Genomic DNA, 27,578 nt, shown 5'->3' on the forward strand with positions numbered 1-27,578 from the left:
ATTGTTAAAATTCCAGGGTTTTATGGCCAGTTATTTAACATGTCCATTGTTAAAAATTTTGAGTTACAATTAGGTAAATTATATTTTAAAAAGGTAAGCAATGCTCTAATTCTTTCATTGTGACCTATACTCTTGGGATTATTTGTGTCTGTTGTATTTACTATGGGAAGTAAAACATGATGCTGTGCTGTGTTCATTCTCTTCCTAACTCCATCCCATGGATAGCATGAAGGCAGCCACAGTGAGAAGATTTACACTATAGAAATAGGCAAATGCTAGAAATTAGGGCTGGACATAAGAAAGTGTGGAATAAGCTGAGGTTGGTGGCACACCCTGTAGTCCTAGCACTTGGGAGTCTTCAGGCAGAAAGATCTCAAATTTGAGGCCAGCTTGGGCTGCATAGCAAGCTCCAGGCCAGTCTGGGCTATGAGACCATGTCTCTAACTATGTAAATAAATAAATAAATTTAAAAGTGAGAGATAAAATGTTAATAAAGGCAGACAGAATTTAATAGTATGTCATATTAATAACCCTTATGCCATAAATAGCACACACAAAAAAGGAAATTTTCTTTTAGTGTTTGGGAACAATGAGCTGATTTAGGTGATACTTAGATTGTCTAAGAATTCTTGTCTTATTTTAATAGAGGTTCAAAGACAAAGAGAGGAATCTCAAGGAGAAAATAAAAACCCTCTGATCTGGAGAATAAAGACAGGATTTTTGAGAGGATTTAAAAAAGCCTTATTTCTCTTGCTTTGTTTGCATGAAAGCTAGAAGAGAGTCCAAATGGCTCAGTACAGTCACAGCAATGAAAATACCACAGTGGGAAGGCAGGGGGGCTTCACAAGGCCCCTGAGAGGCACGGAGGTCAAGTGCTGTCCAGCCCAGAGCCTCCTCCTGCCCAGGAGTCCATGTGGGGTAGGGGGCAGGTGGCAGGGAGCAGCTGTATAACTTTCCTGCCCTCACCACCGGGCAGAGCTGGACCTGAACAGTGGGGGCTGACCTGACCTCTCACACAGGTTTGGTGTTTTGAGGCACATTATTTTTGTGGGACATTAACAAGTGTTTTGTGCTCAAAACAGAGCAAGTGTTTGGTCAACGCTGACTTCTGCATCTGTTTTCTTTCAGTTTTCAGAGATGCTGGCATCTTACTGAGCTTCATAAAGTTATAAAAGTGTCACAAGTTCTTTAGCATTTTCCAAACTTATTTGACTTCTATTAATATCTCCTAAAAGAGTCAATGGAGCATCATTTTGGAAAATACTGCTAATGGAATCATGTAGTCTTTTCCATTCCTCTGTGTACCTGGAACACAGGTGGAGTGACTGAGAATCTAAACACTTTTGGAAGAGTTTTTGCAATGATGACCGATGTCAACTGTCACATGTGGCATTTAGGGAAATGCTTTATGATTCTAGTTGTGAGGTGTTCAGGACTGTGGCAGAGACAGCCACAGTCTGTCTGTCTGTTGCCTGGTTGCCTAACCACCCTGGCTGCATGGGAAGGAAGACTGTGGGAGAGCTTTTATTCCATCAACCTTCTTCAGGGGTTAGAGCCTTCATAGGACAGTGAGGTCTATCTGTCCCCACGGGACATAGATTTGATCATCTCGACACAGGGAAGCAGAAGAGAGAGAGAGTAGCCATCTGGATCTTAGAGGAAACTCATCACTCCCAAAAGGGGGAAAAAAAGAGCATTTTCCTGGGCAGCCTGCAGCATAGGTGCGGGGCAGACGGGAAGCAGGGTCCTGCTGGGCAAGGACTGACAGATGCAGCCTGCAGTAGCTCCCCTACCTTTGTTCAGGGAGGGGAGTTTCAGGGGGATGCTGATGATTCCAACCAGGTCCTCTGTGGGGACCAGGGAACGGAGGATGGACCGAGTCCGGATGGCCTCCCCTTTTCCTGTCTTGATGAGCTGTCATGTAGAAGAGAGAAGACAGGTGACGTTCTCACACCCCACTCCACCCCACCTCCAAGCCTCTGGCAGTAAAGTGCTTTTCTTTAACAAAAGGGGTACAATTTTGTGTCCCCCTAATTGCCACAGACACTTATGGCCACAAGGAACCAGATGCTTTCTCTTGATTTTCTAGAAGATGGGCTACTGAGGGAGTAACTCTGCTGACAGAGGCCATGTGATTGCTTTGCCTCAGATGAACTGGTCATGCCTTAAGGCCTCGGATCTAAGCAGTGGCTTCCCCCTGTGACTGCTCTTCCACAGCTCCCACGAGCATAAAAGAAGCACTGACAACACGGCCACAGTACCAGACTAGAATTCTAGCAAATGTGAAAATGACCTGTGAATGTCAGTTTCCTGAGAGTTTGACTAAAGCTAGGGCTGGAGAGCAGTGGACAAGAAGGGCAGAGAAAGTCAGATGGAGTCTGAGTCAGGGTGGGTGGACAGATCCCTGCTTACACTAATGGGCTCTGTGGCATTCACAAAGGAGCACACACTCCTGCTTGTGTGGTCTCTGAAGAGGGCCCTGGGTCCTCTGAACTCTCAGAAGCTCAGAATTGGATCTACCCTAGATGGGCTGATGATATGCTAGGACATGAAAGGGGAAGGGAAAGAACACGCTTTTTAGTTCAAAACTGGGAGTCTGAGAAGACATACCGTCCTTGTGTGTATGTCAGAAAAACACTACCTCTCTGAAACAATTAGACATGAACTCTGGAAGACACTGCTTTCCTGGGACCCAAAGCCACAGTCATCAGGAAAAGAGGGTTTTCCACATGGAGTGTTCTTACAAAACTCATGAGGCCACTCATGATGACCACGGTCAAGGATCAGGCAGGTCACATTATGACCAAACTGAAGCACATGGAAACATAATTTTGGGAGGCTTTTGAAAGAAAATGTGTAGCCATATGCCCGACTATTGCCACAGCAAAACCACAAGAAGATCCACCAGGAGTCTTCCTTAGAAAGATGCATAGTCAGATATTAGACATGGAAACTACTCTGATGCTAGTTAAAGGGGGCCCACAGAAAGGCGTGGTAGCAAATGCCAGACATAGAGAAACCATGTTAAGACATGTATGGAGCGCTCAGTCAGGCTTCTCAAAGCTGCTCTTTGTGAACTCCGTCACTCACATGCATTTCAGGAGCACAGCGGCCGAGGAGATCGATAAGAGCGGAGTAAAATGACATAATTGCACTGCCCATATGCACGACCTCTTCCTCCTCTTCACCATCCTCTGTGCTGCAGAGACAGGGTTAACACAGCAAGGTGAGAGACAAGGCGCTGCCGAGGAAGGAATGCTCACTCTGCTTTCCTTGACCATCATACAGGCTTTCCTTTGGAACTCTCCCTTCAGAATGGAAATGGCAGTTTTATTCATTAAGCTCAAATGACCCCAATGTTGGCCATGACATCTGAGGCATGAGTTTAGGACACTGCCCAGCATTCATTCCCTCTTCCTCCCCACCGAGCTCACTCATGGACAGTCAGGAGGGCTAAGTTCATGTCCTGGCCGTGCTGCTGATGAGTCATATGATCTTTGACCTTGTTTTTTTCTCATGTTACAGGAGGAAGTTGGGACAACATGTTTTATTATTAAATTTTGGTGGTATTGGGGTTTGAACTCAGGTCCTTGCACATGCTAGGCAGGTGCTCTGCTACCACTTGAACTAAACCTCCAGTACTTTTTTTACTTAAGCTATTTTTTAGACAGGGTCTCATGCTTTTTGCCTGGGGCTGGCCTTAGACTGCTATCCTCCCACCTAGAGCTTCCCACATTCAGGGTTACAGGTGCACACTACCATGCCCAGCCCCTGGCAGCTGTGTTTTGGATTCTTCCCAGTCTACTAAATCCCTACAGAACTATGACAGAGCAAAGCCAGCTGCCTGGAGATTGGCATTTGCTGACTTATCCCCGTTGTGCAGACTCTGGGCTCTAGTTGCAGAGGCTATGATAGAAAGGGAAGTGCTTAGACATGAAGCAACAGGACATCAGAGAACCTACCAAGCATGTCTTTAAACTTCAAACACCAAAACTAACAATGCCGTGAATTTTCACAACCCGCAGTTCTTTTTCTCCTAAGGAATCAAACCACAACATATTTCTAGCAGTCCTCATGCATTCAGAATAGGAGTGGAGAACAACCTGTTTTAAAAAGCAAGGTATGGGATGAGGCACTTAGGTTCAAAATACAGAGGAAATGTGCTGGGTAGGACAATGATCACCACTTTGTCCAGGCCATTCAGTCTCCCCACAGTTCCTCCTGTGGCCATGCTGCAGGGAGGGCAGTGGAGGCTTTGATACTGGCAGTTTTCCTGGGCCAAGTGGAGTAGAGAGACAGAAGGGAGCGGTGCAGGTTATTAAGCTTGCTACAAGAGTCAGGACAATAAGGTGCTTGACAAGCGACTTGTGTTTTAACAAGTGTTAAAAACAAATCCATGCTTCTTCTACCAGGGGAAGTACTGATACCCCTCAGTCATCTGTGTACTCATGTCTGGAGCTCACCAACTGCAGCCATGCCAGAAGCAACTGTGTCCACTCACCCTTCTCTCTTATACCCCTGAGAGGGGAGGTCCAGGGCTGGGTTCTCAGAGATCTTGATGGCACTCTGCATGGCTGCCAACAGGCCGTTTCCCCCTTCGCCTCGCAGGGCAGGACCAAAGCACTCCGGGCGTCTGATGAGCAGCTTGACCACAACACTGGCATTTTCTTCCACACTTTCACCTGGGGAAGAAAGATGCCCATTTCCTCCTTTCTGGAAAGATGACCAACCCCAGAAATGACTCCTAGCAGATGAGCAGAGAGCAGTGTCTCAGTCATCAACTTTTAGATCATGAGGAGATTCTAGTGAGAGAAAGGTGAGCGTAGGTACATTAGCATCTGCTTATTTGATGATGAAGATCTGTTTACTAGAAGATTAACTATTATAGATAAAAGTGACTTTTACTCTTCAACTAAAGATTTTGTACCATTGAGATTATTTCACTGTATTTACGTTCTCAGAGGGTAAGAAATACTCTTGAGTCTGCTTCTGAATACCAAATCCTTCACAGATGACTCTGAGAACAAAAGAACTTTATATCTTTATTGACTTCTTGAAGGAGGTAACAACTTCCTTCCTTCCTGGAAAGGTTACGAGAGGATCACTCAGATTGGTGGGCCTCAATCAGTAGTCAGGGGACATTACACCTGTTAGCTCCTGGCTTTAGTACTCTCTCAGAACAACCAGGGCTGTATAAGTGGACTCCAGGTATTTCTGAAATCATTCATCCGGATGAAGAATCTGCCAGTCGTTTTACTGGTTATTTCTATAATAAGCTTCGAGTGCAGGTCAAGATGGGAGAATTGTATTGTGCTGGCATTTCTCTTAGATGGAGCATAGACAAGCAAGATGGGGTCTTGTTTCCTGACCAGGTACGTAGGCTAACTGGGACACTGAGGGAAGGATATCCATTGCTTCTCAGATCAAGTGCTTATTTTCAGAATTAGTTTACAGCCTGCTCACCCAATTCACAGAACATACTTCCGTCTCAGGTAAAATCCTAATTCATGTCTGAGAATTTAATCCCTGAGTCAAGACTCAAAGGAAAGCTATTTTTTTTTTTTTTTTGCTGTGATGGGAATGGAACCTGGGGCCTTGCTAGGCAAGCACTCTACCACTGAGCTACATCCTCAGCCTTGCAAGACTGTTTTGAAGTGGTACATTAGATGAAGCCTGAAGAAAAACTATTTCTCAAAATCGAAAGGTATTTCTTGGAGGACTGAGCTATACAATAGAGTTTGCACTGTGATATACTGTTATATAGAATAAAACCTCAACCTATGAGGCTAAAACAATCGGTATTTATTACCCCAGTTTCAGAGGTCAGGAATTTGGGAGGACTAAGTTGGGTGGTCCTGGCTTGTCACCTGCTGGAGGCCACAGTCTCACAAAGGTTGTTCCCAAGTGTACTCTCAGGGCTGCTCCTCCCTATGAGGACTCAGCTCCTCCCTATGTCAACCTCCTTTCTCACAGAGAGGCTTAGCATTCCATGACATGGCTGCTTGCTTCCCACAAAGCAAGTGGTCCAAGAAGAGTGCAGCAGAGGTAGTGATGCCTTCAGCAACCTGGCTATTCAAGGTCATTTTGTCATATTCTGGTCAGTACAAGTGATTCACTAAGTTGAGCTCACACTTAAAGGGAGAAGAATTAGGCTTCAGTTTTGGGTGGAGAAACACCAAATCATTTATAGACATATTTAAAAATCCTCCAAAACTGGGCATGGTAGCTGTACCTTTAATCCCAGCTACTTGGGGGATGGAGATTAGGAAGGTCATGGTTCAAGGCCAGCCTGGGAAAAAAGAAGTTAGTGAGACCCCATCTCAATTAATATGCTGGGTGTAGTGGCTTGTAACACCACCACTGTGGAGGCACAGGTAGGAGTTCACAGTCCCAGGCTGGTTAGGCAAAAAGGGAGACCTTATCTGAAAAATAACTAAAGCAAAAAAGGGTTGGGGATGTGGCTCAAGTGGTAGAGCACTTGACTAGCAACTGAAGGCTGAGTTCAAACCCCCCAATACTGGCAAAAAAAGAAATCAAATAGCTTTAGTTCTGTTCATTGAAAACAACTTCGAAGTGCTATGGTTAGGGCTGGGGAATGTAGTATGGTGTTAAGAGTGCTTGTGTAGCACGCACAAGGCCTTGGGTTCCATCTCCACACTGCAAAAAAGGGAAAAAAAGTTCTGTGATTAGAGCATCAGCAGTGAACTCAGAAGACCTGGTCCTTGTCCAGCTTTGCACTGAATCACTGTGTAAGTAAACGCACTACATGGTCTTGCCAGGTCTTCTCTGCTTTCTGAGATCCTCATTTGAGTGTCAGAGAACCTGTTAGTCCACTCATATGAAGAGATGTCTCCCGTGTCCAGAGGAATGGAGACGCTGAGCTTGTAGTCTGAGTGCTTGAAATGAACTGGGGTTCACCTGCACACAGACTTACACCTGAATGCACCTCATCTGTCTCCCAGCCTGGAGCCTTCCCTAGAACACAGGGTCCTGACCTAGAGCTTGGCCTCTTACACTTAACCTTCTGCACTGTAGAGGAAAGTCAAGGTTATGTGTGAGAATGTACCACTATGTGTTTTAGAATTATGCACCTTGAATCAGAAAATTTTTCATTAAACTGAAATTAAACAGTGCACCAATGTATGTTCACTGTCTTATAGCTCAATTCTTCAAGAAGAGTCTAATAGTTTTGTAAAGAAGTTTGCCTTTAAGGAGCTGAGTGTGGTGGTTCATGCCTGTAATCCCAGTACTAATAGGCTGAGGCAGGAGGACCACAAGTTCTCTGACTAGGCTACATAGTGAAACCCTTTCTCAAAAAACAAAAACCAACAAAAAAGCTTGCCTTCAAGTGTCATACAGTGTATATCAAAAAGAATTAGTTTGTATTAAATCAGAATCCATTTGAAAAAATTTCTCAGGTGATGTTAAAAGGATAAAATAATAGATATGGTGGAAAGAATAAACATCCTTTTTTGGGGGGAGGGAAGCACTGGGGTTTGAACTCAGGGCCTCATACTTGCTAGGCAGGCACTCTACCACAGGAGACACTTCACCAGCCTGACAAGCACATTTTTGAAAGAGAGAAACCAAGGAAAAGCTGAGTGACATTGTACAGTTTGTAAGAGAGCTCAGTTGATGTGACACTGCCAAGTATCAGGTACATGTTTTGCTGCTCAGTAAGCTATGGCTTACTCCCAGGAGGGATACTTCCATGAAAGTCCCAGTCCCAGGAGAGTCAAAGTATTTAAAAACAAATACTCAGGTACAGATGTAACTCACAGTTCACTACGTTCAAATGCTTCTGACAACCAAGGCCTGCTAGAAGGCACATATACTCTCCCTCCCAGTTGTCTGTCCTTTCTTCCCTTCCCTTCCTTCCCTTTCCTTCCCATTCATATTCCTCTTGTTTTCCTTCTTCCTTTCCCTTCCCTTCTCCTCCCTCCTTCTTCTCTTCCTTCTTTTTTTGGGTTTTCCAAGATAGTCTTTCTATGTAGCCCTGGTTGGGTCCCCAACTTGCAATCTTCCTACCTCTGCTCCCCAGTGTTGGGATAATAGGCATGTACTACCACCTTAAGTTTTATCTTCATTACAAGAATAATGAGACTAAAACTTTGAAATTTAAATAGCCAAAAATGAAAGAAAACCTGTCAGTCAAGCTTATTCAAATACTGTGTTCTGATTCTTCTAGCTACCTGTGGAAATGCTTGTGGGCCAGCCATACTTATCAGCATGCTGAACTCAACTTAGCTCTCCTTGGTGATGAACACTGAAGCTTGATGGGATAGGGAACCACAAGGTACAACAGAACTTGAAAAATCAAATGTTTATATTAAGATTGCTATTAATATTCATTTGCCCAATTATCCCTGTTTTATCTGAGTCTCACATTTTCAGAACAAGACTAATTACGTTGACTCCTACAACTGACCCAGGCAGCCATCCCTTGAGTACTGGTCTGGACATCTGTGAGCGGATGCAGAGCACACCCTGTAAGAGGAAGAAACTGAAGTACAGCTACTATTGCTAATTAAAAAGGGAACAAGAAGAACTTCCAAATGGTTCATAAGGCAGGAGAACTGCATTGATCAGAAGAGCGAGAACACTCTCTTCCTAATTACTTGCAGCTCAGCAAGCTTGCGCAACCAGATTTCATCCTGGTTAAACTGAATATTGACCTTGAGGGTGTTTTTTTAAGGGAGAGAATGATTTGAGGTAAACTAGTTTGCCCAAGGGTTTACAATAATGTTTTTGCTTGAGTTCCAAAATGAGTAATGAGCTTAATAACAGCATGAATGTTCACAGGCTCTCAACACTGTGTTCATATTACTACCTTCTGACATTTCTGAGCAGTTGGACAGAAACAGAAACGAGTCTTTCCATTTTATACTAGTAAAGCTGTCATACCACAGGGACAATGAATAGAAATGAAATAATTTCATCTTCGGCCCATCACTTTTCCTTACTCTCTGTGTTCTACCTACAGTTTCTGTCTTAAAGTTCCTTTGCCTGGAAAGCCACCTTTCTTCCCATTCCCTTGGCATAAACCCTTGACCTAGGAATGTCTTAAACATGGGAGCCTCAGGAACCTGGTCTTCTCAAACACTCTGCGCTCTTCCTTTATGTCTGTTTTTCTCATTAGACTTATATTCCATAAGGAGAGTGTCTTATGCCTGAATTATCTAACATATCTGGCATATGATAAGCATTTGAAATATTTAAAAAAAAATTTTTATTTGTGTTTTGCAATGTTGGGAATTGAATCCAGGCCCTTGTGCATGCTAGGCAAGAATTCTACCACCAAACTACATCCCAAGACCCTCCCCTTTCCCCCCAAGCATTTCTTGAATAAATGACTTCATTGAAACTTAAGGTAGAGGCTTTAAATGATCAGAGGGAAGCTGACTGTGACTATCCACCACTGCATTACCAGACAATTGTCAGCCTCTGCTTTTAAGAGCCTGGGTAGTCTGTGTACTCAATTGGTTCCAAGGAAAAGAAGAGTTCCCCAATCAAATCCTAGGGCACCAAGAAAGAACAATGGAAACTGATGTGGTGGCTCAAACCTGTAATCCTAGCTATTCAGGAGGTGAAGGTCAAGAGGATTATAGTTTGAAGTCAGCCCAGAAAAAAACTTCCTGAAATCCGATCTTAACCAATAAATTGGCCTCAGTGGTGCGTATCTGTCATCTGTGAGAATCAACTAAAGTTAGGTCTTTTCTGTCAAAGGAGTTAGTGTAAAACTATTATTGTGTAGCTGCCAGCTACCCTCCCCAAATTGCTGTCTACATGTTTCGTGAAATGTTGCTAGACCTTGCAAGGTTCTTGCAGTTAAACAAAGAGCTGTTTCTTGCCAGATGTCCTAATCTCAAACTGCTTGGTTAAAGCTGAATATCGCCCAAAAGAATTTTCTTGTTCTCCCTGCTTCAAGGTCCCCCTTATCGCATGTGCTCCCCTTTCTAAGTAACCAATAATGAAGATGTGAACCCAAACCAGTCTGTCAGGGCGAGGGGCAAAGAGATAAAAACTGAGCTGTCTCCCAACTCAGTATGTTCTACCTATCAGACTATGGTCTGTGGTTGCACCCTTCTGCAGAAGTAAAACTTTTCTTTTTGCCTTGCTGAGTGACTCCTGAGTATTTCTTTGATCATTGTTTGGGAACAGCATTTCTTTTTTTTTTTTTTTCTAAGATAATACTTTTATTTTATTTTATTTTATTTTTTTATTTTATTATTCATATGTGCATACAAGGCTTGGTTTATTTCTCCCCCCTGCCCCACCCCCTCCCTTACCACCCAATCCGCCCCCTCCCTCTCCCCACCACCCCCTCAATACCCAGCAGAAACTATTTTGCCCTTATTTCTAATTTTATTGTAGAGAGAGTATAAGCCTTAATAGGAAGGAACAAGGGTTTTTGCTGGTTGAGATAAGGATAGCTATACAGGGAGTTGACTCACATTAATTTCCTGTGCCTGTGTGTTACCTTCAAGGTTAATTCTTTTTGATCTCACCTTTTCTCTAGTTCCTGGTCCCCTTTTCCTATTGGCCTCAGTTGCTTTTAAGGTATCTGCTTTATTTTCTCTGCGTTAAGGGCAACAAATGCTAGCCAATTTTTGAGGTGTCTTACCTATCCTCACCCCTCCCTTGTGTGCTCTCGCTTTTATCATGTGCTCAAAGTCCAATCCCATTGTTGTGTTTGCCCTTGATCTAATGTCCACATATGAGGAAGAACATACGATTTCTGGTCTTTTGGGCCAGGCTAACCTCACTCAGAATGATGTTCTCCAATTCCATCCATTTACCAGCGAATGATAACATTTTGTTCTTCTTCATGGCTGCATAGAATTCCATTGTGTATAGATACCACATTTTCTTAATCCATTCGTCGGTGGTGGGGCATCTTGGCTGTTTCCATAACTTGGCTATTGTGAATAGTGCCGTAATAAACATGGGTGTGCAGGTGCCTCTGGAGTAACCTGTGTCACAGTCTTTTGGGTATATCCCCAAGAGTGGTATTGCTGGATCAAATGGTAGATCAATGTTTAGCTTTTTAAGTAGCCTCCAAATTTTTTTCCAGAGTGGTTGTACCAGTTTGCATTCCCACCAACAGTGTAAGAGGGTTCCTTTTTCCCCACATCCTCGCCAACACCTGTTGTTCGTGGTGTTGCTGATGATGGCTATTCTAACAGGGGTGAGGTGGAATCTTAGCATGGTTTTAATTTGCATTTTCTTTATTGCTAGAGATGGTGAGCATTTTTTCATGTGTTTTTTGGCCATTTGAATTTCTTCTTTTGAGAAAGTTCTGTTTAGTTCACTTGCCCATTTCTTTATTGGTTCATTAGTTTTGGGAGAATTTAGTTTTTTAAGTTCCCTATATATTCTGGTTATGAGTCCTTTGTCTGATGTATAGGTGGCAAATATTTTCTCCCACTCTGTGAGTGTTCTCTTCAGTTTAGAGACCATTTCTTTTGATGAACAGAGGCTTTTTAGCTTTATGAGGTCCCATTTATCTATGCTATCTCTTAGTTGCTGTGCTGCTGGGGTTTCATTGAAAAAGTTCTTACCTATACCTACTAACTCCAGAGTATTTCCTACTCTTTCCTGTATCAACTTTAGAGTTTGTGGTCTGATATTAAGATCCTTGATCCATTTTGAGTTAATATTGGTATAGGGTGATATACATGGATCTAATTTCAGTTTTTTGCAGACTGCTAACCAGTTTTCCCAGCAGGTTTTGTTGAAGAGGCTGCTATTTCTCCATCGTATATTTTTAGCTCCTTTGTCAAAGACAAGTTGGTTATAGTTTTGTGGGTTCATATCTGGGTCCTCTATTCTGTTCCACTGGTCTTCATGTCTGTTTTTGTGCCAGTCCCATGCTGTTTTTATTGTTATTGCTTTGTAATATAGTTTGAAGTCAGGTATTGTGATACCTCCTGCATTGTTCTTTTGACTGAGTATTGCCTTGGCTATTCGTGGCTTCCTGTGCTTCCATATAAATTTAATGGTAGATTTTTCGATCTCTTTAATGAATGTCATTGGAATTTTGATGGGAATTGCATTAAACATGTAGATTACTTTTGGGAGTATCGACATTTTTACTATGCTGATTCTACCAATCCATGAGCATGGGGGATCTCTTCACTTTCTATAGTCTTCCTCAATCTCTTTCTTCAGAAGTGTATAGTTTTCCTTGTAGAGGTCTTTCACATCTTTTGTTAGGTTTACACCTAGGTATTTGATTTTTTTTGAGGCTATTGTAAATGGAATTGTTTTCATACATTCTTTTTCAGTTTGCTCATTGTTAGTGTATAGAAATGCTAATGATTTTTCTATGTTGATTTTATATCCTGCTACCTTGCTATAGCTATTGATGATGTCTAGAAGCTTCTGAGTAGTTTTTTGGGTCTTTAAGGTATAGGATCATGTCGTCTGCAAATAGGGATATTTTGACAGTTTCTTTATCTACTTGTATTCCTTTTATTCCTTCTTCTTGCCTAATTACTCTGGCTAGGAATTCCAGTACTATGTCGAATAGGAGTGGAGATAGTGGGCATCCTTGTCTGGTTCCTGATTTTAGAGGGAATGGTTTCAGTTTTTCTCCGTTAATTATAATGCTGGCTGTAGGTTTGTCATATACAGCTTTTATAATGTTGAAGTACTTTCCTTCTAGTCCTAGTTTTCTTAGAACTTTTATCATGAAATGGTGTTGGATCTTATCAAAGGCTTTCTCTGCATCTATTGAGATGATCAAGTGGTTTTTGTCTTTGCTTCTTTTAATGTGGTTTATTACATTTATTAATTTTCGTATGTTGAACCACCCCTGCATCCCTGGGATGAAGCCTACTTGGTTGTGATGAATAATCTTTTTGATGTGTTGTTGAATTCGGTTTGCCATTATTTTGTTGAGGATTTTTGCATCAACGTTCATTAAGGAGATTGGCCTGTAGTTCTCCTTTTTGGAGGTGTCTTTGCCTGGTTTTGGGATAAGTGTAATACTGGCTTCATAAAATGTGTTCGGCAGTTTTCCTTCCCTTTCTATTTTGTGGAACAGTTTAAGGAGGGTTGGTATCAGTTCTTCTTTAAAGGTCTGATAGAATTCAGCAGAGAATCCATCAGGTCCTGAACTTTTCTTTTTGGGGAGACTCTTGATTGCTGCTTCAATTTCATTTTGTGTTATAGGTCTATTCAGGTGATTAATTTCCTCTTGGTTCAGTTTTGGAAGATCACATGTATCTAGAAATCTGTCCATTTCTTTAAGATTTTCAAATTTATTTGAATATAGGTTCTCAAAGTAGTCTCTGATGATTTCCTGGACTTCCATGGTGTTTGTTGTTATCTCCCCTTTTGCATTTCTGATTCTACTAATTTGGGTTTTTTCTCTCCTCATTTTAGTCAGGTTTGCCAGGGGTCTATCGATCTTGTTTATTTTTTCAAAGAACCAGCTTTTTGTTTCATTAATTATTTGTATGGTTTTTTTGGTTTCTATTTCGTTGATTTCAGTTCTTATTTTTATTATTTCTCTCCTTCTATTTGTTTTGGGATTTGCTTGTTCTTGTTTTTCTAGGAGTTTGAGATGTATCATTAGGTCAGTGATTTGGGATCTTTCAGTCTTTTTAATATATGCACTCATGGCTATAACTTTCCTCTCAGGACTGCCTTAGCTTGGGAACAGCATTTCTAACATATCCCAGCTATGTAGGAAGCATGAATTGGAGGATCATAGTCCAAGCATAAAAGTGAGACCCTATTCTAAAAATAACTAAAGCAAAGAGAGCTAGAGGTATGGCTCAGGTGATAGAGTACCTGGTTAGCAAGGGTAAGACCCTGAGTTCAAACCAGTACCACACACACACTAAAAAAGAACACTGGTGCCCCTGAGTGCATGAACTAATCTAGGGATACTCTTGTTAACACAAAGAATCACAAGGTAAGAGTGGTGGCCAGGACACAAAACCTGTGTATTTTTAAGTAAATGCCACCTTTGATATGGTTTCAGGGAACCTATAAGCAAGTCATCTCAAGTGGTGAGGACATCTGGTCTTCTTAGAGCCTTTCAGTCTGAGATGGGAGGAGCTAGCGGTGTCCAAAACTACATTGATATCCCAGAGAGAAGATCAGTGACTCTGCCCATTCACTCATTACTTCAGCCATTCAGTGAGCCCATGAGATCCTAGGAACAGTGGGCAAGTAGTGAACAAGTCAGTGAAGCCTTGACCCCAGAATGAGATGAGCAGAATAGAGCCACTCCATCAGACTCACAGAACTCTCCTGAAGATACATAAGAAAAAATGCCTATTTTGCTATACCAGTAAGATTATGGTGTTATTTGTAAGGTAGCAGATGCAGGCTGATATAGAGTGAGAGAAGACTCAGGGGACTTAGTTCCCATGTAAATGCTGTGGCCCAGGTGGAAGATAAGGAAAGCCTAGAGCAGGATGTGGCCAGTGGAGATGGAGAGGAGGTGGACGTCAGAACTCTTAGATATCAAGACAACAGAATTGGCTGATGAATATGATATGGAGATAAGAGAAAATTCTGAATAAATGGAGTCACCATTAAAACTTGGTCAGAATAGCTGAAAAGTTGGTGGTATTAGCCAAGAAGATGAGGAATTCTTGGGGAAGAATGGGTTTGGGGGTGATAATTACTGATTTTTTCTTAAGTTGTACAACATTTGAGATGAGTCTTAGACCTCAAGTGGAAATATGAAGCAGAAAGTTAGTTGAACAGGAATGTAAAACAGGTCCTGTCTGGGGGGTTGGTACCACTGGGAGGGGAGAGGATATAAGGGAAGGGTGTAGGGGGATGAATATGGTGAAAATATTATGTACTCAAGTTTGAAAATGGAAAAATGAGACCTGTTGAAATTGTTTCAGGAATGCGGGAGGGGAGAATGATGAAGGGAGTGAATTCAACTATGATATATTGTAAGAACTTGTATAAATATCACAAAGTACCCTCAGCACAACAATAAAAAAAAAGAAACTTAAAAAACTAAAAATAAAGCACCAAAAAAAAAAAAAAAAAAGAAAGTAGGTCATATATAAGTCTGGGGTCAGGGAATAGGACAAAGTTGGGGATGTAAACTTGGGGACCACCAGTACACATGTGGAACTTCAGGCTAAGGGACTGAATGAAATCATGCAGGGTGGACTGGTGTAGAGTGGCCTAGGGATTTAAAGGGCCAGTATCTAATCACAGAATCATGCAGAAATTTTGGACATGTGTCTACAATTTGGGTCCATACAGTTTTCTTAAATAAATCAAAAATGTGAAATACAATAGATAGAAGCCTGGAGTCAGAACTGCACTGTGCTCTGACAGAACAGAGTATATCCATCAAGCATGGGGATTCTTGCTGAGCTGATGAAAATCAGTTTGTGATGAGGATCAGGCAGTCATCTAACACTGCCATCTTGTGCGAATCAGGGCTTTAAAACTTGTTTTTCTCACACTATTTCAGCTTAAATGCATAGTTTTATTTAGGCACCAGGCTTAAATCACTATTCCTATCAGTGAGATGATTGGTGAAGCCCACTTGGATTCTGCACATTTGAGGCCACTGACAACATGCTTGGTCAGCACTGGTATTGAACCCCACAGGGGCCTTAGAGGATGGCTTGGTGTGAGAGTAGCAGTGTCAAACATCCATTCTTCCCAGATTTCTTTCTGATTTTGGGGCTCTGGGTGTTGGTTTTCCATTAGTTTCTTGATTTGAGGGATTTGTTTTCTATTAATGTTATCTTGACAAGTTACTTATCTCTGGCTTTGAACTAGATGATTCTTAAGCACCTATGTCATTTATGGCTGTTGACATTAAGACACCACATCATACTCTTGACTGTAACAGATGCATTTTCCCCATCTTAAGGGTCCATCAATCAGTATGACCTCCCTACACCAGTCTTAAGAAACACATCCATTTCTTTCTTCAAGTTGTTACTCAACATCCATCTTCTTCCCTGTGCATTCCTATACCAACTTTACTGGATCTCCAATAAAACCCATTTTTCTTGGCATGTCAGCAGTCCCATGTGTCACTGCATAGGAAGGTGGGGTTGATTGTAGAGTTTTTAGTAATTACTCTAGGCATATTTCTGATATTTCTACTTGAGTTTGCTGTTTCCTGTTTTGGGATGCCAGTGACTACAGAGAAGAACTTAGAGGAGGTATATACCTTTCCAGGTTATGAACTCACTTGTGAGGAGCACAGTGTTCCAGCTGCGCTGATCAGCTTCTCCAGGCAAATTATCATTGGTGCCATAACTGGTGTCATCTGTCATGGGACACATGAAGAGCACAGAAGGAGCTGGGAGGAGCAATGAGATGTGTTTTCCAGGTTCTGCTTGGAAACACTCCCCAGACTCTGAGCAAGTACAGAGTGACAGGGTTCCCTTCTAGGGGACTGGGAGGAAGAATTTTCCTGCTCAGATCTGCTTTAGGAAGTGATTAATCACAGACACCCAGACACATCTGTGTAGCCTGGCTACTGAGGGAGCTGTTGCCGGGTAAGTGGAAGCATCTTCGCTTCATTACTCCCAGAGTTAAATGTGACCCAGGGCTTCTCACCAAAATAATAAAAATGAAGTAGAGAAACTAATCAGCTTTAAGAAGTCCTTTTAAATTGAAATCTTTTAAAAGAAGATTAAACAAAAAATTAAGAGACACAAGTAAAATAATACTAGAAAGAATCCTCCAATTCTATTATTATTGTTGCTACGAGGGTTTGAACTCAGGGCCTTGTGCACACTAGGCAAGCACTCTACCACTTGAGCTACTCCGCCAGCCTTTTTTTCTTTTTTAAAATTATTTTTCAGATGGAGTCTTGTGTTTTTTGCCTGGGGTCAACCCACACCTTTCTAGTATCTGGAATTATTAACATATGCCACTACTCATAGCTTTTCATTTGGATTTAAAAAAATTATAGAAACAGCAGCAATAAAAAGTAATTAATGTCATAATTTCTTTGTTTCTTAAGCCATGCCCCCACAGTTTTTTTTTAAGCCTATGTAGCCCAAGCTGGCCTCAAGCTCATGACCTTCCTGTGTTAATCTCCCAAGTGCTGGAATTATATGCATGCACTACCATGCCCAGCTATACCATAATTTTTGATAAGCTCGGTGGAGAAAATACCTTTTCTCCTTGCTCATTAAGGAGATGGTGCTAGCAAGGCCTCAGAGTTAAACTACTTTGACTCAATCCTGGCTTAATTTCCTCCCGTGTGACTCTAGGCAACATATTTAAGTTTTAGGGACTTCATCTATAAAATGATGAAGATAATTGAGCCTACCTGCTGTGAGTAGGCCCTGGCATGTGGTAAATGTTCAGTAAGTATCAGCTGTCATTATCCTCATTACCTGCTGCCTCCCATCATTACTCATCACCATGACTACCATCACTAACCATCACTCACCTTCATCACTTCCATAACCATCACATTCCACTAACATCATCACATTCACCACCTTCTAGAAGAACTCCCACTATCACTCACTATAACTCACCATGAACACTCCCATCAGGATGTTTAGCATCTACTACTACCTACTGTCATCTACCATCACCTACCACGAACACTCAATCCTTCACAACCATCGTCTACCATGAATACCACTGTTTACCATCATCATCTACCATCACCCATCAGGAACACCTCTACTACCCACCATCCACCATTGCCCACCACAGAATGCTCCCATCTGCCATCACCACCTACCACCATCCACCATTACCCACCATAAATGCTCTATCGTCTACCATGATACCCTATACTACCTTAATCTTTCAGAGGATCTGCTCACAAAAGTTGCCAAAATATCCATTTTAATTACCTTTTAGATATAAGGACTTGTATGGGGCTTTGAAATCTCCAAGAAATTATTTATCAGAGTCTCCCCATTTCAAATGCTCTAGTCCTTGTAGGGGTCATGATCAATAATGATAACTAACACAGATGCAGGCTTACTATATCTGTAACACTGTGCTAATCTAAGTTTTCCATGGATTATTTCATTCATGACTTATAACAACTCTGAGGTACAATACTAGTATTACTGCTGTTTTATATATTAAAAGGTCTGAGAGTAGGAAAATTTTACCAACTTGCTTAAATTCAGTTAGTAAGTGACAGAGCCGATTTTGAATACAAGACACTTCATTCTCCATCCCAAATGCTCCCATATCATTGTGATTGTGCGACTCTTCTTCCTGTAGGTATTCAAACTATTCCTTGTTATTTATTCTCTGCATATTTGTCTTTAATGTCCTCTGAGACAATCTACTCTCAACCATTTTGGGTTTAAATTGTCTGCAGATCTATTCTGTTTCCATCTGTTGACTGATTGATCTCTATCCTTATAACCAAACTAGGGGTGCCTCTATTTGGGTATTGCACATGTGACATCTGTATAGTTTGATCCAAACTAAGCTTTCTATGCTAAACCATGTTCTCCTCCTTTTATCCTTGTTTTTTTCTACCTTAAAAGCTATAAGCTAGGATCTGAACTCTATACCTTTACTTTCAACACGGCAGCTCAGCTGCTGCCCTCCTCGTCATCACTACCACTACTACCACCACCACATCTCATAAACTTCAAATGTGCATTTCTACCTCATTCTCCACTCTAAGCACAGAACCTGTCAGTTGTCGCCATCAGTCTCTCCATTCCTACTGCCATCCTTATCATTTCTTTCACTCTGAGCACAGACAGGTCCCCAGGCTCTCTCCTGTTAAAAGGTTTCCCTATTCTCTACACAACAGATCAACACTAAACTTTCCAGCTTGGTGTTTAGGTTCTCCCCATTACAGCCACCTTCAGACCTTTCAAACCTCACCTTTACCACTGCCATTCACATACCCACTTTCTGGCCAGACACATCATGGTTTCCTGAGAACAGGATGCATTAGCCTTATAGCTGCTGCACATCCTGCTCCCTTGACTGACTGGATCACCTCCCTTGCATCTCCCTATCTGGAAATGATCCTTCAGGCTCATCTGTAACTCTGCCTCCTCTAAGGAAGCTTTTTCTGATCTCTCCAGGATAGGAGTTTCCTTTCTTGAAGCTTCAGTGCTCTCTGAAGATCTTTTGTATCTCCTTTCATCTACACTCCCCTTAAAAAACTGTAAATTCTTTGAGAGCAGAAACCAACATCCTTTGTCAAAACCAAATATGGCCTTTATCTTACAGAGGTACAATAAATATTGAATCAAAATGCATACATCTGCCCACTGATGGGCCAATTTTCTAGAACTGTAGTACAGAGAATATGCTAAAAAGACATAAAACAACCTGAAAGTAAAGGGGGAAGACCAAATATTTCAGTCTAGAGTTTAGTTCAGTTTGGTTGTACCTAATCAGCAAAACTACATGTTGAAATTCAGGCAATCTGGATAGAAGCATAGCCGGTGGATTTCTTCATCTTCAAATCTATGTTGATGGTTCCACTAAATGACTCATAAAGGTTTTGATCTTGACTGAGAAGGTGGCCAAGGTAAGTAAAGTGGTCCTGCTGTGACCTGGTTTGTCTGTCTTGCAGTCTATCACATAATTTGGTGAGCTGTATAAGTTCTTAATATCCACTACACACACCTCTCTCTTTACTGCTACACTAATTCTGTGTTGAGTCTGGAATGTGATTATTTGGATGGAATTATTTGGAAGAGGAACAGACTATCCTACTAAGGATACTCTAAAACTGTCTCTGAGAGACAAAAACAGAGTTTAGCAAATCTGTGATAAATATATAGGAGGATGCAGTGCAGATGTTTTGAACCCAAAAGTGAGAGCAGGGAGAAGGATCATAACTGTGATGCAAATACAAGTGAGTTAAAGATTATAGCAAGATCTTGGGAGACATGGTAAGTTTTCAAGAAATAGGCAACTTATTTCATACAAGATTTAGCACATTATTCTGGCAAGTAAATAATTTTGGTAGAGTTGGAATTCCTTACAAATGGAAGGTGACTTATATTGAGAAAAGTAATATTTAGGGTTGTTATAGTAATTTCTTCCCCTGGAGTTTAGTTATCTCTTAGAGCTATTCAATCATTCCTGAGTTTTTGATTCACTCATTCATTCTAAGGTTCTGGAGGCACATGAACCTTTAGCTCTGTGGGAGGTGAGGTGATATATTAATAAGTTCCTTCAATTATTGATAGGACAAGAGCTACAGAAAGGTGACAAGTTCAAGCCCATGCAGTGATCTTGCTAGGTCTGGGACTGGATCTTAGTGCTGTCACTGGACCCTATTCTTGATCCTTGCCTGGCCTGATTCTCTCTAAGATTTCTCTTGCCAGCTGCCAGCACCTGCAGAATCTATAGCATTTGTTGATGGAAGCAGTGAAAGGCTCCCCTTTCCTCAATGTCTCCACAACTCTGCCGTCCTGGGTCTGAAAGGCAAGGAAAATGTGGGACTCACTGTTGACGAAGACAGCAAACCTCAGGAAGGACAGGTAGCGCTCCCCCTCGATGGGGTTCCAGCCAACATCGGGGTGTCCTTTGGCCAGAAGCATGGGGCAGCTCTGTAGGCCACAGCCTGCTAAGTAGGTAACTACCTGCCAAGAACAGCACATGAGTAAACATCCATGCACAAAGTTAGGATGGCTATTATATTAAAAAAAAAAAGAAACAGAAAATAAGTGTTAGTGAGGATAAGGGAGAAGCTGGAACCTTTGGACACTGTTGATGGGAATATAAAACAAATAGCCACTACTGAGGAACAAATAGTTCCTCAAAAAACTAAAAATAGAACTATGTAGTTATTCCATTTCCAGTGCAGATTTAAAGGGATTAAAAGAAGAATCTTGAGAGACTCACATAGTCCATATTCATCAGCAGTGTTAGTCACAATTGCTAAAATGTAGAAGCAGCAAGTGTCTATCCATGGGTGGACAAACAAAATGTGGTACATACAGACAGTGAAGTCTTAAAAGGGAAAGAAATTCTGACATATACTAGGTTCACATCACGGGCGAATCTTAGACATATGCAAAGTGAAATAAGCCAGTCACACACAAAAGGTAAAGTAGTCAAAACCATAAAGACTAAACTAAAGTAGAATGGTAGTTCACAAGGGCTACAGGGAAGGGGCAAGAAAAAGTTACTGTGAAATGGGTTCAGAGTTTTGTTTAATAAGATGGAAAGTTATGGAGCTGGATGGTGGTGAGGGTTGCATGACATCATGAAGTGTTCAATGCCACAGAACTGTATACTTAAAAATGATTAGGATGGTAAATAATATATATTGTATTTTACAATAAAAATAAGCCACATATATGTACATATATACATACATATATAGAGTTATAGTATATATTATATATATATATATATTTTTTTTTTCAAATTTTTTGAACTCAGGGCCTGAGGCTTGCTAGGCAGGTACTACCACTTGAGCCATGGCCCCAGCAAAAGAAGGCCATAGTTGTGCTTTGTTTTTTTTAAGCTACAGGGTCTGCATTTCTGGGAACTGGAGAGGTTTTCTTCCCTAGAAGATAGAGTGCCCATGACTTTAAAATAATCCACAGCTGTGTAACCAGAACTTCTAATCCAGTATTTCCAAGTAATCAACAAGGTCATCATTAAGTAGGAGGAAGCTGTCAGTTCTCAGGTTTCTCCAGCTCCAGCAAAAGGGAGTTGCTGTGTAAAAGCAAGCTTGAACGGTGCACGTGGAGACACCATGGTGAAAGAGAGGCTCCTCTGTGGCACTGAGCTGGTCACGGTAGTGTCACTGAGTGCTGAGTGACCCTTGGGCAGTCAGTGATCCTTAATCAAGCTCTGTATCAGTAAGAGTCCAAAGTCAAAGACAAGACTTGAAGGTTGGGATGGCCAAAGACAGGCCTGTTGAAAACTAGGATTGGGAGTGTTCCTTTGCTGCCAGCTCCCAGGCACTCGTCAGAAGCTCTCAATCTGCCGTCTGGCAGAGGTTTTAGATTCTGGCCACCTTTCCTCAAAGAGCCTGGTAAGAAGGCTTTTGTTTAAATGCAGTAGTGATTCTAATCTTACTTTTGAAATTCAGAGTGTATGTGGAGAAGAGAATTCCTCCTGCTACAGAGCCTTTAATTTTTTTATTCCCAAGGCCTGCACACAGTAGGTGCTCAATAACTGTTAAATGAGTCACACATTTGCTGATGTAAAATACTCTATTTTGCAAGAGTAATAAATCTAGGGCAAGACTTGTAAAAATCTATCAACACACATCTTCCTTCTTAAATCAGTAATTCAGACACTATTCTACTTGGAGTGCAGATTTGTCTTAAAGATGTCTGGGAGACATCGATACAAGCCAGAATTAGGCAGGATCTTCAGGGCTCCAGGTGCAGAGCATTTCACTAGCCATTAATACATGGGCGTGTGTGTGTGATGTGTGTGGTGTGTGCGTGTGTGTGGTGTGTGCATGTGTGTGTGTGGTGTGTGTGCATGCACATGTGTGTGTGCGTGTGATGTGTGTGGTGTGTATATGTGTGTGGTGTGTGTGTGGTGTGTGCATGTGTGTGTGGTGTGTGCATGTGATGTGTGTGTGGGGTGTGTGTGGTGTCTGTGTGTGTGTGGTGTGTGTGCGTGCACATGTGTGTGTGCGTGTGATGTGTGTGGTGTGTATATGTGTGTGTGGTGTGTGTCTGGTGTGTGCATGTGTGTGTGGTGTGTGCATGTGATGTGTGTGTGGTGTGTGTGTGTGTGGTGTGTGCATGTGTGTGTGTGGTGTGTACATGTGTGTGTGGTGTGTGCATGTGTGTGTGTGGTGTGTGTGGTATATGCATGTGTGTGTGGTATGTGCATGTGATGTGTGTGTGTGGTGTGTGTTGGGGGAAGGATGTCATTCAATTCTAATAGATCCAATTTTGTTGGATTGATAGGAGGAGGAGCTCCAGCACGTAATGAGTCCTTTGCTTGTCTTTGTGGCACACCAAACTTGGGTAATTTTCCCAGCATTGGTCAGATAAAGTCTGTGGCACTGTGCTAAGCAGACATAACCTGCACAAAGTGGGCAGCAAACTCTGCCTCTCATTTCTCTCCTGTCCTAGGTTGTGCGCCCTGCTCATCACATTTCACACCCTCCCAGCAAGGCCCAGTGTCTCCTCAAGCAGCTGCATTTCACAAGACGAACTGAGGCTAGAACTGGTACTGAGTTGAAAACCCTATGTCACTGCCTCCTTACAGGAGACCCCTTAGCTGTTTTTCACAAACACTGAGTTATTGTCATTCAGATGTCTGAGCAGTGGAGCTGACTGAAGTCTGCACAGCTGTCATGCAAGAAACCAATTCTGACACAGAGCTTGAGTCTTGGTGTGTGTAGGGGCAGGTGGTATCCTCTGGTGTTTGTAGGAGCTGCTTCTAAATTCTCCCTCTGCTCATTTCCTCCTGCTCCTCTTGCAGGCAGGACGGCCTGGCAAAATTAGCCCTATGTCACACCAGGTTGGGACCTTTCTTAGAGTTTTACAAAGCAGGGTCCCTTCATTACGCTGTCAGTTGTTTGGTAAAATCCTATGTGACAAACTCAGTAAATAGATTCTCTTCCTGACTTCAGCTTTGACCTCAATGGTTTATTATGGACTCACAGGCTGAATTGTGTCTCCCCAAATTTATATGTTGAAGTTCTAAGCCTCAGTATTTCAGAGTATTACTGTATTTGGAGGTAAGACCTTTGAAGACATGATTGAGAGAAGCTGAGCCTGGTAGAGGTGTCCTTTTAGGAAGAGGAAACTTGGACACACAGACACACACTGGGGTGCTAACATACAGAACGGCCATGTAGAAGGCGGACAGCTATCTACAAACCAAGGACAGAGGCCTCAGAAGAAACTAATCTGATGATGTCTTCACCACGGACTTTGGCCCCCAGAATGATAAGAAAATCAATTTCTGGTATTTAAGTCAAAAACAGGGTCTGGTGTTTAAGCCAGTCTCATACCACCACATGAATTCCTCCTGTTAGAAATAAGCTGAATAAACACAGCCATTTTATATGTCTGGTTCATGGTGGGCTTTCAGTAATTACTGGTTAAATGCATCTGAAGCAGAATTTACTAACTCAAAAACTTCAGTAAATTACTGTGGGTAATTACCACCTCATCTTGAAAGATAGGACCTAGTCCTGCAGCTTGACCAATGATTCCCTGCCAAGGCTGAACCAGCAGGATGTGGTTCACACCACACCATACCATAGGCCGCCTCAGCTGGATGAAGGCCACTTGGCTGCTGTGGCCATCATTTAATCATAAGATGTCTACTCTCCCTTCTGTCTTTCCTCAAGCTGTCTTCTCTGAGCCTCCTCACGCTCCCTACTTGGAAGGAAGAAAAAGTACTGAATGTATTATTTTCCTCTCAGCTTCTCAGACACAGTTCCTGGATCTCCTCATTCCTCTCTGACTGTTCCTCCTCCTCCTATCTTTTTTGGGGTTTGAATTCAGGGCCTCGTGCTTGCTAGACAGGCGCTCCACCACTTGAGCCACTCTGCCAAACCTTTCTTGTATTGAGTATTTTTGAGATGGGGTCTTTGAAACTATTTGCCTGGATTGGCTTCAAACCTCGATCCTCCTGATCTCTGCCTCCACAGTAGGTAGGATTACAGGCGTGAGCCACCGGTGCCCAGCCTCCTCCTCCTATCTCATTGGTGTTTATTCCTGTGACTCCCTTCCATGGCTCTGACCCTGCCATGTTTCTCTTTTTGCTCTAAGCTGACCCCTGGAGTGATCTCATCAACCCCTAGGGCCTTACCCACCCTCCAGGTGCTCTATCTGCAGCTCAGAGAGTTCTCCTGGGCTTTAGGAGTCAAACCCCTACTTTACTTTGCTATTTGGTGGCCCATGCTCCACCTCCTGCACTCCTTAGAGGAAAAAGTGGGCCAACCCAAGACCTGATTAATGGCTATTTATCCTCTTACAGGTCCTGTAGACACAATCACTTTCACGTCCACTGTCAATATTGGCTGAAGCCAGCACCACCTTGTGCTTGGATTACTAAGGATACCTCTGAACTCTTCTTGTCCCATGTCTTGTTTCTGCTCCAATCAGTTCTTTACTGAAACCAGGGTGTCTTCTAAACTACACACAATGCCATGTTGCTCCCTGCTGAAGCCCTCCAATGGTTGCCATCCCTGCTGCCTCTCTGTTGAGGTCTTCTAATGTAATAGGTATAAGCACAGCCTCTGGATCCAAACTCTTGATTCCTGGCTCTGTCACTTACTTGGTGACACTGAGCTTACCCCATTTTCATGCCTCAGTTTCCTTGCTCATAACTGAGGAACAATAATAAAAAGATTTATTCTGTGGGTCACACACATTAACCCATGGGAAGCATTCACAGTGCAGCCTGGCACTTAGCGATGCCCTGTGAGTGTAAACTTCTAGTACTAATGAAGTTCAATGCCTTACTGCTATGCCTCCTTTCTCTCCCAGGTACTCTGTGCCTGTCAGTCAGCTTTTTGGGACTCTCTGTTGAGCCCCAAACTCTCCTGGCACTTTCCCAAAAACATGGCTGACTAGCAGGGGTCCTCACCCCTTGGTTATCACTTTTTCTGGGTGACCTTCCCTTAAGAGGGCTATATGTGCTCTTCTCGTTCCTGCTCCCAAACCCATTGTACAGTGGGGTGAGGGGTGGCCTTTGACTTGTACAGCTCCATGCCCAACCCCTTCTGGTTGCTTTTCTCCACACTTAGAAAGTACATTGTTAATCTTATCAGCTATCCAGTCAAGGAAATAGTTTTATGAGAGTGATGGTAAAAAGATGTAGATGAATCAGCCCCTAGCCATCGCCATTACTGGGAACTCTATTTGCAATCCCAATAAAGGGCTGCTCAGTTGTTCTTATTTGAACATGGAAAGGACATTGATAACACAAGTTCATGGCTAGTCTGTTTCTTCAAAAGTGAACTCATGGCTTAGATGACACAGAACTTAATTAGGAACCTCAAGGCTCTGGTGATGTTCAATGTAGACCAATGACAAGGGTCTCCATGTACAGAACACCAAGGTCCACAAGTTCACGTCTATGAACTTGGCCATCCCCACCATGGGTGACCCGTTGGTCCTGAGTACTGTGCTTCTGCCATTACTCACACTCTACCACATTTCCACTGCAATCCCACCAAGAGGAGGTGGTTCTGATGGATACCCCAGCTTTCCTGCTTTCCCTCGCCTGGGCTTCATGCACTTCATGCAGGAGAAAATAATACAGTGCTCCCAAGGGCCAGTTACCTTCTCAAGGTCCGGCTCCTCTAAGCCCAGTGCTAACTCGTTGTTGTCCATCACGGAGGAGGCTGCCACATCCAGTGGGGTGGATCCCCTCATGGATGGGGAGGCTGAGGAAGGAGGAGAGAAGGAGCAGAAAGGGACAAAAAAGCCACTGAGACCCAGCTTGAAGTTGCAGTGCACACAGTGGACAGGGGAGGGCAGCAAATACATTGCAACCTGGTCCACACCACTGTTCTCCAAGGGCATAACCTGCCTGGTTTAAGAACAGCCCTATTTGCTATTCTTTCTTCCCACACTCATTACTGATTGTGAGCATGGATCAACAGAACATCAGTCCATGGGATAGGCTGCAACATGTCTTTAAGTGTTGTTCTAACACAAACTTCTTGGCCCCATGCGGTGATCACTCAAAATGCTCAGATGTCACTTGACCATTTCAGCCCAAATGACTTGGATGATTCTGGGGCCACCATCTGGAGTTTAAAAATAGACTCCAATAGCATTAATTCAAATAATTCCATTAGGTCACCAACATTGGCCGTGACCTTTATTTTTAGTTGTTTAGTTCATACGCTAGAATTAAGAAAAACTTCAGGTGGCATTTTACAAAACAATTGGTAGCCTAAGGTCTCATTTGATAAACAGAAGAAGGTGAGATTTCAGATTTCAAGTGCATGTATTTGTGTATCCCAAAACTTCAATTGGCTCACATACAGAACAGTGAGTCAGGCATATGCATGGAGTTGCTTTTCTTGGGGTGGTAATGGCTGCCCACTGTTTATCCATACTTGCTCTTGGCCAGTCTGCCATGCAGCTAAGCACAGTATTTGCTGGTTGGCTGATGGGACAGCCTGCCAAGAAGGGATTGGATTCATGACCTTGGTCTTATTAACTCTGCTCTTTGGTCAGCCGAGTGGATTGGGAGGTCTGTGTCCCCAGAATACATCCTCAACTCCAAGCAGCATTTCATTAATTATTGGCCACTGGTCTCAAGAGAGAGTTGGCTGACTATGCCAACACAACTGCCCCAGCGGTGGCTGGAAGAAGCATCTCCACTTAGGTTGGAGCGTGCAGCCATACTTGTACATACTTCTTCTAGAACAGGCTGTGTCCACTTTTGTATTTAAAAGCTTCATATGGCATGCATGTGACTTCTTTACCTCCCCAGTGGTCGGTAGGGGGAGTGTAACTTCTGAGTCCAAACATGGACGCTAGGATCCAACATACATACCTAGGCCCACACTGCTGTTCTCCAGCAGGTAGCTTAGGTGCTCAAACATGGCCTTCTGATTTTGCCGGCTAATTCGACAGAAATAGCAGAGGAAGCGACAACAGCTTGCAACCATCTTTGGGAAAGCAATCTATCGGAAAAAATAATCTGTCATGAGG

General features: G+C 42.6%; 1 protein-coding gene across 11 annotated transcripts in view; it reads right to left on the bottom strand.

Annotated features, from left to right (window-relative positions):
- Positions 1-27,578, bottom strand: part of Ryr3 (ryanodine receptor 3) — a 494,693-nt gene that overhangs the window by 133,325 nt on the left and 333,790 nt on the right. For 10 of the 11 annotated variants that reach the window (XM_074065580.1, XM_074065577.1, XM_074065582.1 and 7 more), the window contains 6 exons: positions 27,421-27,550; positions 26,193-26,296; positions 20,417-20,552; positions 4,502-4,682; positions 3,091-3,199; positions 1,794-1,914 (listed from right to left, as the gene is read on the bottom strand). In XM_074065580.1, the coding sequence (XP_073921681.1) occupies positions 1,794-1,914; positions 3,091-3,199; positions 4,502-4,682; positions 20,417-20,552; positions 26,193-26,296; positions 27,421-27,550 (781 nt within the window). The remainder of the gene's footprint in view (positions 1-1,793; positions 1,915-3,090; positions 3,200-4,501; positions 4,683-20,416; positions 20,553-26,192; positions 26,297-27,420; positions 27,551-27,578) is intronic. The other variant, XM_074065585.1, reaches the window with a different exon arrangement.

The sequence above is a fragment of the Castor canadensis genome, chromosome 2 (assembly GCF_047511655.1).
Source record: "Castor canadensis chromosome 2, mCasCan1.hap1v2, whole genome shotgun sequence".
NCBI lineage: Eukaryota > Metazoa > Chordata > Mammalia > Rodentia > Castoridae > Castor > Castor canadensis.